The sequence below is a fragment of the Myotis daubentonii genome, chromosome 8 (assembly GCF_963259705.1).
Source record: "Myotis daubentonii chromosome 8, mMyoDau2.1, whole genome shotgun sequence".
NCBI classification, from domain to species: domain Eukaryota; kingdom Metazoa; phylum Chordata; class Mammalia; order Chiroptera; family Vespertilionidae; genus Myotis; species Myotis daubentonii.
Window position 1 is genome coordinate 93,919,391 of NC_081847.1, and position 19,170 is coordinate 93,938,560.

Genomic DNA, 19,170 nt, shown 5'->3' on the forward strand with positions numbered 1-19,170 from the left:
GCAGTTGGGGGCAATCAGGCCGACAGGGGAGCAGATAGGTGTCGATCAGGCTGGCAGGGGAGTGGTTAGGGGGTGATCAGGCTGGCAGGCAGAAGCGGTTAGGGGTAATCAGGCAGGCAGGCAGGCAAGCGTTTGGGAGACAGCAGTCCCAGATTGTGAGAGGGATGTCCGAATGCCGGTTGAGGCCCAATCCCTGGGATCCCAGATTGGAGAGGGTGCAGGCTGGGCTGAGGGATACCACCCACCTCCCATGCACGAATTTCATGCACCGAGCCTCTAGTCCTTTCTATAAACAAAAATCCAAAGTTCTTCAAGGTACAGGTTTTCTAATCTCTTATGCATTTTAATCATTCAATACTTATTCTTTTGCCCCGTTTCTACAGGTTGCACTGTGACACGAACATGTCAGCAGGTATATGTCCTGCCTTCATTTTTCTTCCTTCTAGTCAATAACAAATGAAAGTGGGAATGCCAGGACCTGTTAAAAAAGAAGTGAATTCTCTGTCTTACTCTGCACCGTTGCCCTGAAGTCACATTTCCCAATGGAGAAAGAAGACATTCCAGGGAAAAGAGGGCTGTAGTATAGATAACAAATGCGCAAGAGGAGTCAGGACGTTTGGCTCCAAGGTCAGACGGCTGCCCTGACAACTCTGGATGGTGGGGTGAGAAGGGGAAACATGAGGGCTGGATGGCCATCAAGGGCACCGCACACACTCGGACACGTCTGCAGCTGCATGTCACAAAGACGTGCCTGCTGTTTGAAACTGGAATTTGGCAATTAGGAATGTATTAAAAACCTTTCTCAAACAAGGAGGGAAATGGAATAATGTCAGTGCTTGCATTTTAGGAAAGGTATCTAGGAAAAAGATTTTTAAGTCAAAATTTAAAAGTGTCAGTATTTAAAATATAATGTAACAACTGAGAGAACGCTTATATTTTTTCAGGCAGAAATGGAAAAAGGGAAGAAGCCCTAAAGTTGAAACAGGGATATCCAGACATGTTAGCCCCACAACAATAAGGTTTCCAAGCAGACAGGTAACCCGCCGGGTCCCTGAGGACAGCAGGCAGGGAGCGGGTCAGTGTACTGGGACAGCTGGAGGCAAACCCAGAGGCAGTGGTTTTCTTAAAGTGCCAGATGAGAATGCCCACACAGGGAGAAGTCACTAGAAGGATGAAAAACATTTGATAAGAATGTGCCAAATGTAAGTTTGCCCTGATGTCCAGAATGCAAAGAAGAAATGACAGCCTCAAGCGGCATGAGAGGGAAGGGACCCACAGGGGAGAAGAGCCAGATCAAAACTCTCATTCTCACCAGGCGAAAGCACACATGCACCATGACATTATGCATGAGGGGATTCAAGCTGTGACTTAATATTTACGTGACAGACGTCATTGCTGACACACTTCCTGGCAACAATCAAGCTGCAACTTCTCTACACAGCTCTAGAGTCCTGTTTCAGAAAACGCAGTCTAAATCAAGGAACTCTAAGAAAGTCGTGCTAATTTTCACAAATGAACAAAGAAAATGTGTGCCCCCCCTCAAAAAAAATATCAGAAACTAAAGCTTTATGCTCCATACCATTGTGATAACCATGAGCACATCCCAAACGATAACCTGACAAATGGCCAATAAGAGAACAACTCAACCCCATTTTATTAAGGGAGGGTCAGTGATTTCTGCAACTAAACAAGTGTGGTATCCCTCTGTGCTGGACTCCAAATTAGGCCCCTCAGAACACTGAAGTCAGTAAGAGCTCTGGGGGTCAGAGGAAATGAAATGACAATATTTTACTTTTATCAAACATTTGCAACTAACACAGAGTGGCTCTGTTCTTGGGATGGGGCCAGTGTGTTTGATTTTTTTTCTTTTTTAATCAAATGGATCCAAGATAGAAAACTTTCAAAATATTCTGGAAAGAGATTATATTGAATCCATTTAATCTTGCTAGGAAAAGGAACTGAATGAAGGTGGCAAGGGAGAGGGGAAACACAGGCTTGGTACCACCTGCTATCATTAAGAGACGTCCTGTTTGTTCACATTTACTCTTACAAATTAAAAATGAATGCTGTCTACCAATTCATCTCTCAGGAAATAATTGTACACAATATAAAACACAAACAAAGAAACAAACAAAACCATCCCACAGAAACCACAGGGAAAATTAATCTCAGATTCAGATGTTTATGAAGGAGGAACAGGCAGGTAAGATCTTTAAGGATAAAAGGGTGAGCTTTATGATAAGCATCTTATCAATTCTTAATTAAAACAAAGAGGGCTACCCATGGCTCAGAGCAGTAATAGCTGCCCATCCCCAGATAATCCATCACCCAGCCAGGCTTGCTGATAAAGGATTACAGGTACAGTTCTCATCATACTTTTTTCAGATACTATTTTTACATAAGTTTCCCACTGGAAAGACATGAGCATGAGAAATGTTTTGCTGTTGAAATGAAATGTTTCTGGTTTCGATTCTCTTTACTGTTCTCCCTTCCAGGTCTCACCCCAATCCAGAAACCCTGCCACTCAGAGCTCATGTGTTTTCCTTCTCTACTTGAGTGTAAAAACCCACAATGACTATAAGATTTTTACTAGATTTCCATTTGTTTTGCCTCAGCTCCTACATTAATCCCCACAATCAGGGCCTTTAAAACCTTCACGAATAGCCTGCTGCTGCCGGCCCCTCGGAGCCGCGCGCAGCGATGTTATGCAACAACAAATTTCATAGTTCAAGAAGCGCAGTTAAGGAAAAGGGGGCTCAGGAAGTCACTCTTATTTAGCACAAAGATCCTTAAAATTGCATGAAATCAGTCAAGTAACTATAGAAACCAATTTCTTCAGCTTCATATCACACGTCTCACACCTCGATTGTCTGTCTTATTGTCTGCTGTCAGATCCTTAATCAGAAATGTGAACAGGCTGGATGATTTATTCAGCAGGGAAAAGAATCTGTAGGTCAAGTGAAAAATTTCACACACACACACACACACACACACACACACCCCAGCTTCAACCTCAGGTACTTTCATTTCCTTCTGTTCTCTGCAGCTCTGGGGGCAACTCCAGTGAGATCCAATATTAAGGCTCAATTAAAATAAGCTCCAATTAGTGGAGCTTTTTTCTCTGGGGCTAGAAAAGTCAGGAAATGGATATTGGGAAATGTAAAAAGTCAGCTACTGAGAGGAGGCTGCAGACATAAATGAACTTATTTGTTGATTTCTACAGTTGCTATGCAGAGGCCTCTGGGAGTAAAAGCTTAACCAGTCTAAGCTATAAACTAAACCCCTGCAGCTAAACATGAACTGTGTGAAACAAGGGCTCCATTCCAGAACAGAAAACTGCTGGGCCCAGAAAATTAAAAGCCAGAGGCGTTTTCCATTTAAAACTAAATCCCAGTACCGCCTCCCAGCCAAAGAATTATAAGCAGTATCAGATTTACAAACGAACAATTACCCTGGAAAAATGTAGCCTATTGTACAGTCCCAGATGCTAAATCTCAGAAGTTACTTTTCCCCCTTAATCCCACATTATTTCCCTCCGAGTGTGCTGCTGGAGTTCACAAAGAGCCCTTCTAGGCAGGCCTGTGCCTGGAAGCAAATGTTAAAAGGAGAGCAAGCACATCCTCACTGACCTCATTCGAAGCGCTGCCCTTGCCCTCGGCGGCTCCCGTCCTCCCAGGGCCTCTGCACATGGCATGCACGGCCAAGGCAGCCCTGACTCCATGCCAGGGGAGAGCTGCCAGCCGCCCCCAACACAAAGGCAAATGCGGGAACTCGGAAGTCCTACCTCCTTGGCTTTCTGCTTCAGTCTCAGCTGCTCTGGGTCTTCTTTATTGGCACGGCTCTATCAAAGGAAAAGAAAATTTAATAGAAATTACAAGCATCTAAACACCATAGCTGCCGTTAAATATTTAATAAATGACAATTTTCTCTTGTGATTGAAAACCTGAGCTCCAGGGGAAACGCCTCAGTCTAGTTCTGTGCACACCGCCCCCCCGCCACCCCATCGCCGGTGGCTGCTGCAGCTCCAGCCCGGAGCTCCGACCCAGCATGACGCTAACAATGCCAGACAGGTCCAGAGGAGGCATGATGCTGCTCCTGCCAGGACACTGAGAACTACCACACCAGGGTATGGATGCAGGAAAGAAAAGAAGGGTAACCGTTGGCTTAACGCTGCGGTTCTCTACCTGTGGGTCACGACCCCTTTGGGGTCGAACGACCCCTAAGACCAACGGAAAACACATATAATTACATATTGTTTTGTGATGAATCACTATACTTTAATTATGTTCAATTTGTTACAATGAAATTGGGGGTCACCACATGAGGAACTGTATTAAAGGGTCACGGCATTAGGAAGGTTGAGAACCACTGGCTTAAAGGAATGAAAACAATCAACAATGGCGAATCTTTAGGTAAAACCATTTTGGGGAGTGGGGGGCAAGGACTACTAAAATCAAGATTCTGACTAGCTTCGAACCAATTCTCTCTCTTAGAAAGTGTAATTAAAAAAAAAAAAAATAAGTAGAAGCCTGGCCAGGGTCACCAGGTAGTTGAATATTGACCTATGAACCCGGAGGTCACGGTTTGATCCCAAGCAGGGCACACGCCTGGGTTGCGGGCTCGATCCCCAGTAGGGCGTGCGCAGGAGGCAGCCAATCAATGATTCTCTGATTCTCTCTCATCACTTATGTTTCTATCTCTCTCCCTTCCTCTCTGAAATCAATAAAAAATATATGTATTTTCAAAAGCATAATGTGGAACATCATGTAGTAGAAGAGTAAGTGAGGAAAGTAGTACTGGCTAGTGTTGTCTCATTGAACATAATTTACCACTGGCCAGCCTCCAAATTCTCACACAGAAAAAAAAAAGATCCAGAGACCGAAAAATACCGAACAGACCATCAAACCTCAGGGGGAAGACCAGGTTGGGGGGGAGGGGGAGGCAGGGAAGAGGAGATAAGAGAGCAACCAAAAGACTTATATGCATGCATATTAGCATAACCCATGGACATGGACACTGGCGCAGTGGGGGCTTGTCCTGGGGGTGGGAGGGCTGGGGAGGGGGTCGATGGGGCAAAAGGAGACTTATAATACTGTAAACAATAAAAATAAAAAGAATCTTAGTCAAGGAGATGAGAGTTCTTCACATAGTTCTGGCAAGTTTTTGGCAAGCATGATATAATTTCTTAAAAATTGTTTCTGAAAAGCAATTCCAATGTAATTAGGAACAAATACTCTAAAAGCGGTGGCTGCCAAGAACACTAGAAACTAACATTCAGGTGTTTAAAACACAAAACAAAACCAGTGTCCACCTCGAAGGCTACACAAAGGCCCAGACCTGGAAAGAAAGGTGGGCAACACGCGGACTGCAGGGGGATGAGCTTCCCTCCCCGGCACCTGCAGCCCGGGCGGATGGTACACAGGGAAGAGGAATAAATAACAGCCTCCCTGCTCCCTCTTTACTCCCTCTCTAACCCATTTCTGGAATCCTACATTTTGTTCCATAAAATCCCAATTACTCTTAATTCTACCCATACCTTGCTGCCTGTCTACCTTCTCAATTTTCCTCTCTCAACTTCAACATGCTTGGCACAGAGCAATCAAACAGCTGAAAACACCATGAAAATGGTATGGAACATTTGCTGGGGTGACGCGAGGCACACAGAAATTGAGAAGGAGGTACCTCAATAAACTCAATTAAATGAGAGCCACGGTGCCCTCCCACCCTGGGTGTGAGAAACTTTATCAAAAGAAATCCTGGAGAGAAAGTGGAGCCCAGTAACACCAGGACAGTCACCAGCGAGGAAAGCAGTTCTGCCCTCCTCGCCAGGCGTGCTCTCTCAGGGGCCGGGCCGGGCCTCACCTTGGCTGCCTTCAGCAATATTTCTCTTTCTTCTAAGTCCTTTCTCTGCTTCTCCAGTTGATCCAGCTTTTCGAGAAATTTGAGCTGTGACCTGGTATCACTAGACAGGATGTAATTTTCACTTGTCTGGAAATAAAAAAAAGTTTTATGATGATCCTGGGCAACACCTTCTCCATTAGGTCTTGTTACAAACCAGCTAATTGCAGGAACAGCAATATACAACAGGGTCGCTAATTTTTCAGAAGTATTTTAATTTGTTAAACAAACATAACAAAAAAAACTTTAATCACCCTTAAAATTTGAGAAATGATTAAACATTTAAATTTCGAAGAGTTTTCCTAGTAAGCTTCATTGGGAAAGGGTGGGGGAATTCAGCCAAAGACCCTAACAAGAAGTAGAAAGCAACAGAGTATAGCATTTAACTGTAATCTAAATCTTTTTAGTTAAATTACTGTCTGTCTGAGCAGACTTTAATATGACTAATCAAATCTTGGGCTTGTGAAGGATAAAAACAAAACAACTGCTTCACTGAAAAATAGACCAAAGGTGGAAGTTATCACTCTTGTTTCCATTGTTGGATCGCTCTGACCTTCTCAAGTGAATACAATTTCCACCAGACTAACAGCATGAGATAAGATGGCGAACATTCAGATCGTAAACCGTTTTAAGGATTCCCTTAAGCCAAGCATGTCTACCTCGTGGCCCACTGGCCGCATGCACCCACCACAAATATTTGTGCGGCCCAGCCAATGTAATGGTACGTAAGAAACACTTTAATAAAAATTTAGTGACTTAATTTTTACAATATCCTGTTGTACATAATTATTAATAACAAACTACAATGCTCCCTAATGACTGATTACTACAATCGTGTTGCATTCATTTCACGTTTGTGCCTGATGCACAGGCGCACCATTTCTCTCCACTAATACTTGCAGCGAATGGCCACGTCATTAGTCTTGGACTGACTTGTTTGGTGTGCGCAACAGGAAATATTCCGCTTTCGGACAACAAGAAAAATAGGTTTCTTTGCATTACGCTTATTAATATGTGTGGTTATCCAGTGTCTGGTAAGTAAATGTTCAAGAAAAAAATACTGGGGAGAAACCAAGATGGCGGCATAGGTAAACACCGGAGTTTGCTGCCTTGAATAACCACTTCAAAAATACAACTAAAAGACCGAACGGACATCATCCAGAACCACAAGAAGGCTGGCTGAGTGGAAATTCTACAACTAGAAGGAAAGAGAAAAGCATACCGAGATTCAGAGGAGGTGTGGTGCGGAAGTAAAATACTAAGGTACAGAGGCGCACACGGAGCAGGCTGGCGGCTGAGGGCACGGTTGTCGTTTTCAATTGGGAGGGAGTCTCAGGCTCTGAGCTCCAGTTCCGGGCGAGTCTCTGGGGACCCAGACTCATATGGGAGAAGCGGGACTGTCTGGCATTGGTCGGAACTCGAGGGCAGCTTTCTCTCGGAGGGGTGTGCAGTGATTGCCGGGACACTGAGAAGCGGAGCCTCTGAAAGAAGCCATAACTACTAGCCCTGCCCTGTTGATCCCGTGGGACCTGCCCCACCCAAGCCCTGCAGGGAGGCTCCTGCTGGGTAGCCTCAGGCAAAGGCTAGATTAGCACCTCCCTAGAGATCCAGGAGCCAATGTACCCAGAGGTCAGAGTGGGCCCATCGAGTTTGCAGCTCCGTAGAACCATAAAGGACACACTCAGGGGGCAGACTCAGTGAGCACCAAAGCCCCATTGAAGCAAGACTTGCCCTGGAGGGGTGTCTCCAGCACAGAAGTTCTCCCACTGCAGACACAGCTGATTCTCACAGCCAACTGGCCTGGAGGTCAATTCCCCTCAGTGATACCTACAACAATCAAGACTTACTACAACTAGGCTATGCACAAAGACCACAAGGGGGTGCACCAAGAGTGTCCACCTCAGGTAATTGGGGAGGCTGAGTCACTGGGCCCTATATGACACCTAGCACAGAAAGCCACTCCATCAACACAGAGAAGCATAAAAAATGCGGAGACAAAGAAACAGGACACAAATGACAGAAATGGAGGAAAGCAAACTACTGGATATAGAGCTCAAAACCACACTTTTAAGATTTTTCAAGAATTTTCTAGAAACTGCAGATAAACTTAATGAGACCCTCAAGAAATCTAATGAGACCCTCGATGTTGTGATAAAGGACCAACTAGAAATTAAGCATACACTGACTGAAATAAAGACTATTATACAGACTCCCAACAGCAGACTACTGGATCGCAAGAATCAAGTCAACGATTTGAAATACGAAGAAGCAAAAAACACCCAACTTGAAAAGCAAAATGAAAAAAGAATCCAAAAATACGAAGATAGTGTAAGGAGCCTCTGGGACAGCTTCAAGCGTACCAACATCCGAATTATAGGGGTGCCAGAAGAAGAGAGAGAGCAAGATATTGAAAACCTATTTGCAGAAATAATGACAGAAAACTCCCCCTACCTGGTGAAAGAAATAGACTTACAAGTCCAGGAAGCGCAGAGAACCCCAAACAAAAGGAATCCAAAGGGGACCACACCAAGACACATCATCATTAAAATGCCAAGAGCAAAAGACAAAGAGAAATTCTTCAAAGCAGCAAGAGAAAGAAACTCAGTTACCTACAAGGGAATACCCATAGGACTGTCAGCTGATTTCTCAACAGAAACTTTGCAGGCCAGAAGGGAGTGGCAAGAAATATTCAAAGTGATGAATGCCAAGAACCTACAACCAAGGTTACTTTATCCAGCAAAGCTATCATTCAGAAATGAAGGTCAGATAAAGAGCTTCACAGATAAGGAAAAGCTAAAGGAGTTCATCACCACCAAACCAGGATTATATGAAATGCTGAAAGGTATCCTTTAAGAAGAGGAAGAAGAAGAAAAAGGTAAAGATACAAATTATGAACAACAAATATGCATCTATCAACAAGTGAATCTAAGAATCAAGTGAATAAATAATCTGATGAACAGAATGAACTGGTGATTATAATAGAATCAGGGACATAGAAAGGGAATGGACTGACTATTCTTGGGGGGGAAAAGGGTGTGGGAGATGCAGGAAGAGACTGGACAAAAATCATGCACCTATGGATGAGGACAGTGGGTGGGGAGTGAGGGCGAGGGTGGGGTGGGAACTAGGTGGAGGGGAGTTATGGGGGGGGGGGGAGAGGAACTAATGTAATAATCTGAACAATAAAGATTTAATTAATCAAAAAAAAAAAAAAACACCAGGGGAAAAAAAGAAAAAAATATTATTTTTTTACTAATATGTTCTATTATTTTGTTAACAATTACTCATTTATTTCATCCTTTTGTATTCAGCATGTCTCTATTGAAATAAACCTACGTTTCTATGGAAATTGAAGCTTTTGTGTGTTTTTTTGCAGCCCACATAAACTTAAGCCTTGTTTATTTGACCCATTTTGCCTTTGAGTTTGACATGCTTGCCTTCAACTATGAACTTGGGCAGACCTATGTTAAAAGAAATTAAGTATCCTATATAATCCTATATAATAAAAGCCTAATATGCAAATTGTTCAACTGGGAGTTCAACCGCTCGATATGATGCACGCTGACCACCAGGGGGCGGCGTGGATCATGGCAGGCATTGGCGACGCAGTACTGGCAGTGGGCAGCAGTGGAGGTGCTGCTGGCCCCAATGGGCCCCAAGAGCCGGACCGTGGTTGGATGGTAGAGCAGGTGAGCAGCCGGCGCCAGTCCAAGGTGGTTGCAAGTGGGGACCCGATCGCCCTACCAATAGCCCTGCAGACAGCAACCATCAGGGGCAGGGATGCCCCCGACCAATTGCCCCGCAGGCAGGATGGTGGAGCAGGTGAGGGGGTGGCACCAGGCCACAGTGGGCTGCCAGGCAGGGCTGCAGGGCTGCAAGCTGGGGCTGGGAGCCTGGGGCCCGATCCCCACAGGCCACCCTGAGGGACCTCACCCTTGCACAAATTCGTGTACCAGGCCTCTAGTACACTTTATAAATAAGAGCCATAACAGAAGAATAATTATGTCTTAATTGATCCATAAAATGATAAAATTTATGATATTTTAGAGTATAAAACCGTGCTTTTCAATCTAAATACTTTGTTAACTTTGTTATTTTCTTCATCTGATCCTACGACCTACCCCTCCCCTCTAATGCATGGATGAGTGTGCATACTTGTGGTGGAGGGCAATTTCCCATCAATATGTGAGATACCTTGCCTCCATTCGCCTAATGATTCAGACATCAAGCTACAGGAGAGAGACCAAGGAGACTGTGTAACTGGAAAACATTCAGTCCAACAGCCAGTCTGGCTTGTAAACCATGGGTACAGCACCACTCCCTGCTTTGTTTTACCCCATGCTTATGGCTGATCCAATAAACTGGCACTGAAAGATTTCCTATGTCCAAGATTCTTTTTATTTTATTTTTTTTAAATATATTTTATTTATTTTTTACAGAGAGGAAGGGAGAGAGATAGTTAGAAACATCAATGAGAGAGAAACATGTGCAGGACTGCCTCCTGCACATCTCCCACTGGGGATGTGCCCGCAACCCAGTTACATGCCCTTGACCGGAATCGAACCTGGGACCTTTCAATCTGCAGGCCGACGCTCTGTCCACTGAGCGAAACCGGTTTCGGCCCAAGATTCTTTTTAAATTAAATTTTATTGTTGGCATTGCACTAGATCACAGAGTATTGCATAGTATAACGAACTAAGCTGTATTAGTGCTACTTATTTTACTTCACATATAATAACAAAAAGAATTCTCAATTGCTTTCTAAGTTAAATAATACAAGATAGAATATGGAATACATTATAGGCCAACCATAGAGATATAAACATAATAACCAGTGGTTTCTTAATACTTCATCTTTACAATTTCTGTGTTCAGCTACACTGGAGATAGTTTACAAAGACAAAAACAGTAAATTAAAAAGGGACATAGACTTTCTAAACTTTAACCCAATCTCATTCCCACGATGAGGTTCCTCTTCTCCCCCAACTTTATAACGCCACCTCTGGCTTCATGAATGCACCCTTACTATTCTCTTCCACATACAAAACAAGTGAGTACGTTCTCCTCTCCTACTGAGTACCTGACCTTATTTCAGTGACAGTACCCCCATCTCATCCTGTTCCTTCCTGCCTACCCAGTGGCCTAACTGAAGATTTCATGCACCGCAAGGTATGGTTTAACAATAAAAATACAAGGAGGACCTAGACCAGTGGTTCCCAACGTGGGGCACATGCCCCACTGGGGGGCAATGTAACTTTTAAGGGGGGCAATCTGAGAATGAATTATTAACAGTGAATTTTTTGTATTTCTTATGGTTCTAGGGGTCTCATATACAGTATATAAACATATTTATGCATTTCAGTTCTGTTTTGAAACTTTATTTGCTATTTTTCATATCAATTCATGTATTATTATTCTTTTAACCATTTCTTAGTGATGTCTTCCTCAGCACTTCAACTGTCCTTTTGTTCTTTTATTTTTCTCTTTCATGGTTTCCATGTTCTTTGGAAAATTGTTTAGACCAAGTCAATGGCCTTTTAGGCTTCCTCCACGTGAATAGGAGCTCACTTTTTGAATAATAAGAATTTTATATCACAGGAGGAGTGGGGGGGGGGGGGCATCAGGGTTTTAGAGATGCTTAGGTGTGGCGTGGCCAAAAGGTTGGGAACCACTGACCTAGACCAAATGCTAACATCGTCAGTGAATCCCAGCTAAGGGAAGACTACAGTTCCTTTCCACTGGAAGCACTGAAACCCCTTTACAGCTGCGGACATGCGCGCTGTCATCTTTCTTCCTCGGCACCTGGTAGACAGATCAAAAGCTTCGTACCGGACGCCACTTTCTACTTCCTCACTGAAATCTCAGTCCATGGGCTGTGATTGATTAGAGAATTATATCTCACCAGGCGAATGGATTTGAAATGGGGGGGGGGGGGGGGGGATTTTGCTTTTAATAAAAGTAGCTTGCCCTAACCGGTTTGGCTCAGCGGGTAGAGCGTTGACCTGCGGACTCAAAGGTCCCAGGTTCGATTCCGGTCAAGGGCGTATACCTTGGTTGCAGGCACATCCCCAGTGGGGAGTGTGCAGGAGGCAGCTGATAGGTGTTGCTCTCATCGATGTTTCTAAACTCTCTATCCCTCTCCCTTCCTCTCTGTAAAAAATCAATAAAACATACTTTTTTTTAAAAAAGTAGCTAGCTTTTGTGAAATTCATGGAGTAAGGACATACAGAAGGCCGAGAGACATATGAAAACATGCTCAAAGTCACTCATCATCCGAGAGGTGCAAATCAAAACAACAATCAGGTACCTTCTCACACCTGTCAGAATGGCTGCCATCAACAAATAAACAAACGACAAGTGCTGGCAAGGATGCGGAGAAAAAGGAACCCTCGTGCACTGCGGGTGGGAATAAGGACTGGTGCAGCCACTGTGGAGAACAGTATGGAGTTTCCTGAAATATTTCTTTTTAGATAAATAATGATTTGCATTAGAGTAAATGAGTCTCCACCATGTGCTATCAAATCCTTTTTATGCTCTTTTCAAATAAAGATATGAAAAATGCTGTGCTAAAAAAAAAATTCATAGAGTAAAATTTCCCACACTGTACAGATAAAAAAAAAATATATATCCTTTCAGGGATGAACTGAAATATAAAGACAGAGCCAATGCTCTGACACAAAGATTATTACAATCAAAGTCTTAAAATAAGTATAAGTTTTGAAAATGTTTTTATTGATTTCAGAGAGAGGGAAAGAGATAGAAAGAAACATAGATGAGAGAGAAACATTGATTGATAGGCTGCCTCCTGCACGCCCCCTACTGGGGATCCAGCTCACAACCCAGGCAAGTGCCCTGACGAGAATCGAACTGTGACGTCCTAGTGCAGTGATGGAGAACCTTTTGAGCTCGGCGTGTCAGCATTTTGAAAAACCCTAACTTAATTCTGGTGCCGTGTCACATATAGAAATTTTTTTTATATTTGCAAACATAGTAAAACAAAGACTTATATTTTTGATATTTATTTTATATACTTAAATGCCATTTAACAAAGAAAAATCAACCAAAAAAATGAATTTGCGTGTCAGCTCTGACACGCGTGTCATAGGTTCGCCATCACTGTCCTAGTGCGTGGGACAATGCTCAACCACTGAACCATCCCCGCCAGGCCAAAATAATCTTGCAGTAGACCCAAATATAACTAAATGATGATCGTTTCTCTTTAAAGGATAATGTGGCTGACTTTCCATTGGCACAAATTCAGACAAGGGCACTGACTGTATTAAGGAGCGAGTGTGGAGGAAGGTGAGAGGGGAAAATCACTCAGGACAGGCAGCAGATACAGAAAGCTAAGAAGGTATGAGCTTCATGCTAAGTTATTCAGGGAGGTTCCAGATGAGGCAGAAACTATTCATTTTGTAAAGGGTAACCAAATCCTTGGAACACGTGCTACTGACATACAACAGAAGAATTCCATCTGAAGGCTGTACACAATAGAGCTCTGCAGACACTCAGAATAGTCAACTCTACCTGGAAAATTCTATTCCACACTAAACTGTACATGTTACATTTTGTATAGAAACTGCCCATCGTAAGCAAAAGTGCACTATGTACCTCTGAACCAACAGGGTGATGGAGGCAGGAATAGGGGAGAATCCAAGTTTGAAAAGTTATGATTTTAAATATATGCAGCCCTGGCTCAGTGGTTAAGAGTGTCAGCCAGCCCCCTGGAGGGTCACTGGGTTCTATTCAGTCAAGGGTAGGGTTGCAACCTCAGCTGGGGCTCATGCAAGAGGCAACCAATGGATGTCTCTCTCACATGGATGTTTCTCTCTCCTCTTTCATACACCCGCCTCCCTTCCACTCAAAAAAAAAAAATCAATGGGAAAAATATCCTCACTTCTTGAGCAAGGATTTTTTAAAATATATCCACAGCCCTAACTGGTTTGGCTCAGTCTCAAGTTTGATTCCTGTCAAGGGCATGTACCCTGGTTGCAGGCACATACTCAGTAGGGGGTGTGCAGGAGGCAGCTGATTGATGTTTCTCTCTCATCAATGTTTCTAACTCTCTATCCTTCTCCCTTACTCTCTGTAAAAAACTAAAATAAAATAAAATATATTTATTAAAAAAAATACACACACGCCAAGACCGGCTTGGCTCAGCGGATAGAGCATCGGCCTGCAGACTGAAAGGTCCCAGGTTCGATTCCGGTCAAGGGCATGTACCTTGGTTGCGGGCACATCCCCAGTGGGAAGTGTGCAGGAGGCAGCTGGTCGATGTTTCTCTCTCATCGATGTTTCTGACTCTCTATCTCTCTCCCTTCCTCTCTGTAAAAAATCAATAATATATATATTAAAAAAAAAAATACACACACACACACACACACACACCCTCTAGCTGGTGTGTCTCAATGGTTTGGAACATTGTCCCGTAAACTGAAAGGTTGTGGGTTCTATTCCTAGTCAGGTTTCAGTCAGCGCATGTGCAGGAGACAGCTGGTCAATGTTTCTCTTTCTCATCAGTGTTCCTTTTCTCTCTCTATCACTCTCTCTCCCTTCCTCTCACTCTAAAATCAAACATATCCTCATTTGAGGATGAAAAAGAAAATTATAGTTATAAAATACACACACACACACATATACAGGGAATGAGAAGTACACAAACAATAGATCAATTAAACACACAAAAAAGGCAATAACAGAGGAAATGAGACAGAAAATAGTGAAATAGCAGTTCTTCCTTATCAGTGATTACTTTAAATGTAAATGGATTAAACTAGCCAATCAAAAGGTAGAGACTGGCAGAATGGATAAAAAAACATAATCCAACTATATGCTGTCTATAAGAGATTCACTTTAGATGAAAGCACATAAAAAGTTGAAAGTGAAAGATGAAAAAAGATATTCCATGTGAAAAACAACCAAAAGAAAACAGGGGTGGTTATATTAATATCAGGCAAGATAGACTTTCAGTCAAAAATGGTTAAAAGAGATAAGCTACTACATATAATGACAAAAGAGTCCATTCATCAAGAAAACATACAGACCAGGGCCTTTGCCCTGAAGGGTCATAGGTTTGATTCCGATCAAGGGCACATACCTGGATTGCAGGTTTGACCCCAGATCTCAGTCGGGGTGCATACAGGAGACAACCAATTGGGGTGTGTGTGTGTGTGTATGTGTCTTCTCTCTCCCCCTCTTTTCCTTCCCTTCCACTATCTCTAAAAAAAAAAAAAAGAAAAAAATCAATGGAAAAAATATCTTCAGGTGAGGATTCAAAAAGAAGATATACAAATTAAAGTGGCCAAATATATGAAGCAAACATTGACAGAACTAAAAAGTGATATAGTTCAATAATAATACCTGAATTCTTCAATTGATCCCTTTGAATAATGGGTAGAATATCTAGACATAAGACAAATAAGGAAATCGAGAATGTAACACAATGAACTAGATCTAGCAGACACACACAAACACTCCACCCAGCAACAGCAGAATCTATATTTTTCTCAAGGGCACATGGAACGTTCTCCAAGAGAGACCATAAGCTAGGCCACAAAACAAGTCTCAATAAATTTAAAATGATTAAATCACACAAAGAATCTTCTCTGACCACAATAAAATGAAGCTGGAAATCAAGAATATGAAGGAAAATGGACATTTCACAAAAATGTGGAAATTAAACAACAAACTCTAAAACACCTGTGAAAAATTGCCACTCTTAAGCAACCAATGAATGAATCAAAGAAATCTCAAGGGAAATTAGAAAATAAAGAGGAATGAAAACAAAAACACAACGAAGCAAAACTTATTTATGTAGTGAAAGCACTGCTCTGAGGGAAATTTAGAGCAGTAAATGCCTACATTTAAAAAGGAAAATCTTATATATCAGTAATTTGCTTTTACTGCTTAAAGAACTAAAATAAAAATTAAAGTAGGATCATTACTGATCTTTTCTTTTTAAAATATATTTTATTGATTTTTTACAGAGAGGAAGGGAGAGGGATAGAGAGTTAGAAACATCGATGAGAGAGAAACATCGATCAGCCGCCTCCTGCACGCCCCCCACTGGGAATGTGCTGGCAACCAAGGTACATGCCCTTGACTGGAATTGAACCTGGGTCCCTTCAGTCCGCAGGCCGACGCTCTATTCACTAAGCTAAACCAGTTAGGGCAGATCATTACTGATCTTACAGAAATAAAAAGGATGATAAGAGAATGCTATGAATAATTATATGCCCTAGAAGAAACAAAGTCTAGAAACATACCCAAGAAATACTGATATTGGGTTTTTTAAAGCTTTTTCTTCTTCTCATCACATATTTTTAAGTCAGTCCAACAAATTCTGACGAGGATTTATACAAGTGAGGACCTCAGCAGCTATATAAATAGCCCTTCCAAGGTTCTAAATGAAGCAGAAAGGAGAGAAAATACGACGATTCCTCCAGGGATGTGCCAGTGGCCAATGCCGCCCTGGCGTCTTTGAACCTAAGGCGAGGACAGCATCACATGACCATTCTTGCAAACTCAAAACCACATGAGGCTACCCACACCCCATGCTGTACAAAACCGAGGTGTAAACATTCTTGACATTGGGGGAAGCGTGATCTTTATCCTTTTTCCTTTCACCCCTCACCTCTCCCCGAGTACGTCATTCAAATCAATCAAGGGCTTTCATCTTGACGGTGGCCAGTGATGTGGGTCACACCATTAGGGGCAGACAGGCTATCCTTGTTTTCAACTGTTTCCGGTGTGAAAGCAGTCAAGACGAGAATGAGTGGCACCAGGATCAGCACCGAGGCAATGATGTGACTGACTGAGGGGAACGGGGTGTGAGCAGAGCACAGACCCCTGACGAGGGCGGAGCCACACAGTGCTCCGTTCTAACACATCTCCTCCCCCATCACAAGCTGAGGAGGAGAAGCCTGGGCCAGAGCAGATGCGGATGCCAATTTACACGGCACTGAAGCTTTGGACACCATTTTAAACTCCATTTTAAACTTTGTTTGTCACGTAAGCGAATTAAGAAAGGCAAATTAGGAATGTGATTTTAATCTTCTACCAACATAAAGTATGTCTCAATCATTTTCTTTACAAATATACTTAGAATACAAATCCACACCAAAAAAACGACTGTGAACATGACAAAGGGGCCAGAAGAGCCTCGGCTGCTCGCGCGATTCCCCTTACCTTGTAGGCTGTCACTCGATGCCGAGCGATGGCCGTCAGCTTTTCCAGGAGGCCGCGCAGTCGCTCCTGTGTTGCATGGGAGATCAAACTCACGGCCTCGGAGCTCAGTTCCGTGATGTCATGCTTTCTACCTGTGCAAGCAGAGGAACCCAGGATGTGTTTTGGTGGAGGCTGATAATGAAAATAATTAGCACAGCAGGTATTCTGTTCCCCCTGGAAGTCAGACCCATTATGAATAAAGGTTTGGAGATTATGATTTTCCTGGTAAAGTCACAACTTCAAAGATCTTAGACATTATATTAATAAAACCTAGCCTGAAGCCTCAGAAAATATAGACATTGTTTCGCTTAGCCTCTAGGATCATTCTCCTTGCAAGGTCATTTATAGGACAAAGTTAATAAGAACACAAATCAAGCCTAGCATTCAGGGAGAAAAATGGTAACTGCAGAAATCAGTGCTGTATTCTGTTAATTTTAGTAATGAAAAAAATAGAAAATTACACTTAGTCCTATTTGACACTGCTAACAATTTCTGGCATTTCGATGAATTCAGATTGTGAATTTCTGTTAATGCCTTGTCTACAGACATACCTATACTCCTTTTGTCCATTACCAATCTGCTGACATTCAAAATGGGTTCAAAGTCTCCTCATTCCATCCATCCATTTGAATCACTTCTCTTTCACTGTCTCTCCTTCCTACTCTGAAACCAGACTTTCACTCTTCCTCTTACTAACTAGAAAGAAACTCTTAGGAAAACATACCCAAAGGCAGAAGTTCATTTACAAGTCAACCTTATCACTATTTAAATAGTAATTCTCCAGCTTGGTGAAACCACCTAGATCAACAGAGACCTAAATCTAAAGATATAAGTAATTAGGTAGTGGAATTAAAATGAGCTTTTAATAGTGTTGCTGTGTTTGTTTTTTAATCCTCACCCAAGGATATTTTTTTCCTCATTGATTTTTAGAGAGAGTGGAAGGGAGGAGAGAGAGAGAGAGAGAGAGAGAGAGAGAGAGAGAGAGAGAGACAGACATCAATTGATTGCCTCCCGCACACACCCCAAACTAGGCTGGGGATGGAGCTTGCAACAATGGTAGGACTCGAACCCACGGTCCTTCAGTCTTAGGGCAACACTCCCACCCACTGAGCCAAACCAGCCAGGACTGTTGTGTTTGTTTTTAACATATGCCTATACACAGAAATTTTAAAATATTAATTTGACTTTGCACTCTATCTGAAATAGTGTGAATGAGTACAGTAAAAACAAACTTTAATTAAAAGCCAACAAATCTTAAATGCATTCTTTGACATTATTCCATAATCAGTGTTAAACTTTAATTCAAAATGTGGACTATAATAAACCAGATAGGAAGATTTAAAAAATTATCCAGCGGGAGCACCGAAGGCCACAAATTCCGTCTGGAGGCGCCTCTGAGCTCGCTTGGGCACCATGGGCAAAGCTCACCCTCCCGAGTTAAAGAAACTTATGGACGAGAAGTTACCATGGAAATTAAAGGGTGGCAGACATGTCCAAGGAATATTGCGGGATCTGATCCCTGTATGAATCTTGTGATGGATATGTGTGGAGAGGCAAATGGTGGGCAAAGAACAATACTGGAGTGGTGGTGATACGAGGAAATAGTCCATCATGATAGAACCCTTGGAACAGCATAAAGAATGGCTGTAAGGGGAGCTATTGGGGGGGGGGGGGACATCTGTAATAATCTGAACAATAAAGATTAAAAAAAAAAAAAAGAATGGCTGTAGTCACCAAAGAAATCAACTGCTGCCACATGTTCCCTCTCCACAGCACCTGCTTTACTACAATATAGAGTCCTGTCCATTTTCACATTCAACTTTTGTTAAATAAACTTTTGTACTGATCAAAAAAAATTATCCAGCTTCTCCTACACCAAACCTTCAAAATGTACGTTACTGTTTTCTAACACACTGAATTCATCACCGACTTTAGACTCAAGAGGGGAAACCACAGCACAAAGTCTATTCCACCAACAGCATCAGCATTAACAGGTAGCGGGACCTTCTGCAGAAGGGACGGGACTTCACACCCCAGTGACTGAGC

General features: G+C 42.6%; 1 protein-coding gene, 1 non-coding gene and 1 pseudogene across 2 annotated transcripts in view; 2 read left to right on the forward strand and 1 right to left on the reverse strand.

Annotated features, from left to right (window-relative positions):
* Positions 1 to 19,170, reverse strand: part of TAF4B (TATA-box binding protein associated factor 4b) — a 59,087-nt gene that overhangs the window by 13,310 nt on the left and 26,607 nt on the right. Inside the window, exons 11-13 of the mRNA XM_059707433.1 lie at positions 17,086 to 17,216; positions 5,863 to 5,988; positions 3,785 to 3,841 (exon numbers count right to left, since the gene is read on the reverse strand). Coding sequence (XP_059563416.1) covers positions 3,785 to 3,841; positions 5,863 to 5,988; positions 17,086 to 17,216 — 314 coding nt within the window. The remainder of the gene's footprint in view (positions 1 to 3,784; positions 3,842 to 5,862; positions 5,989 to 17,085; positions 17,217 to 19,170) is intronic.
* Positions 4,724 to 4,860, forward strand: LOC132240363 (small nucleolar RNA SNORA23). The gene has a single exon (XR_009454285.1). It is a non-coding gene; the product is annotated as a small nucleolar RNA SNORA23 (small nucleolar RNA).
* Positions 18,538 to 18,774, forward strand: LOC132240120 (small nuclear ribonucleoprotein G-like; annotated as a pseudogene).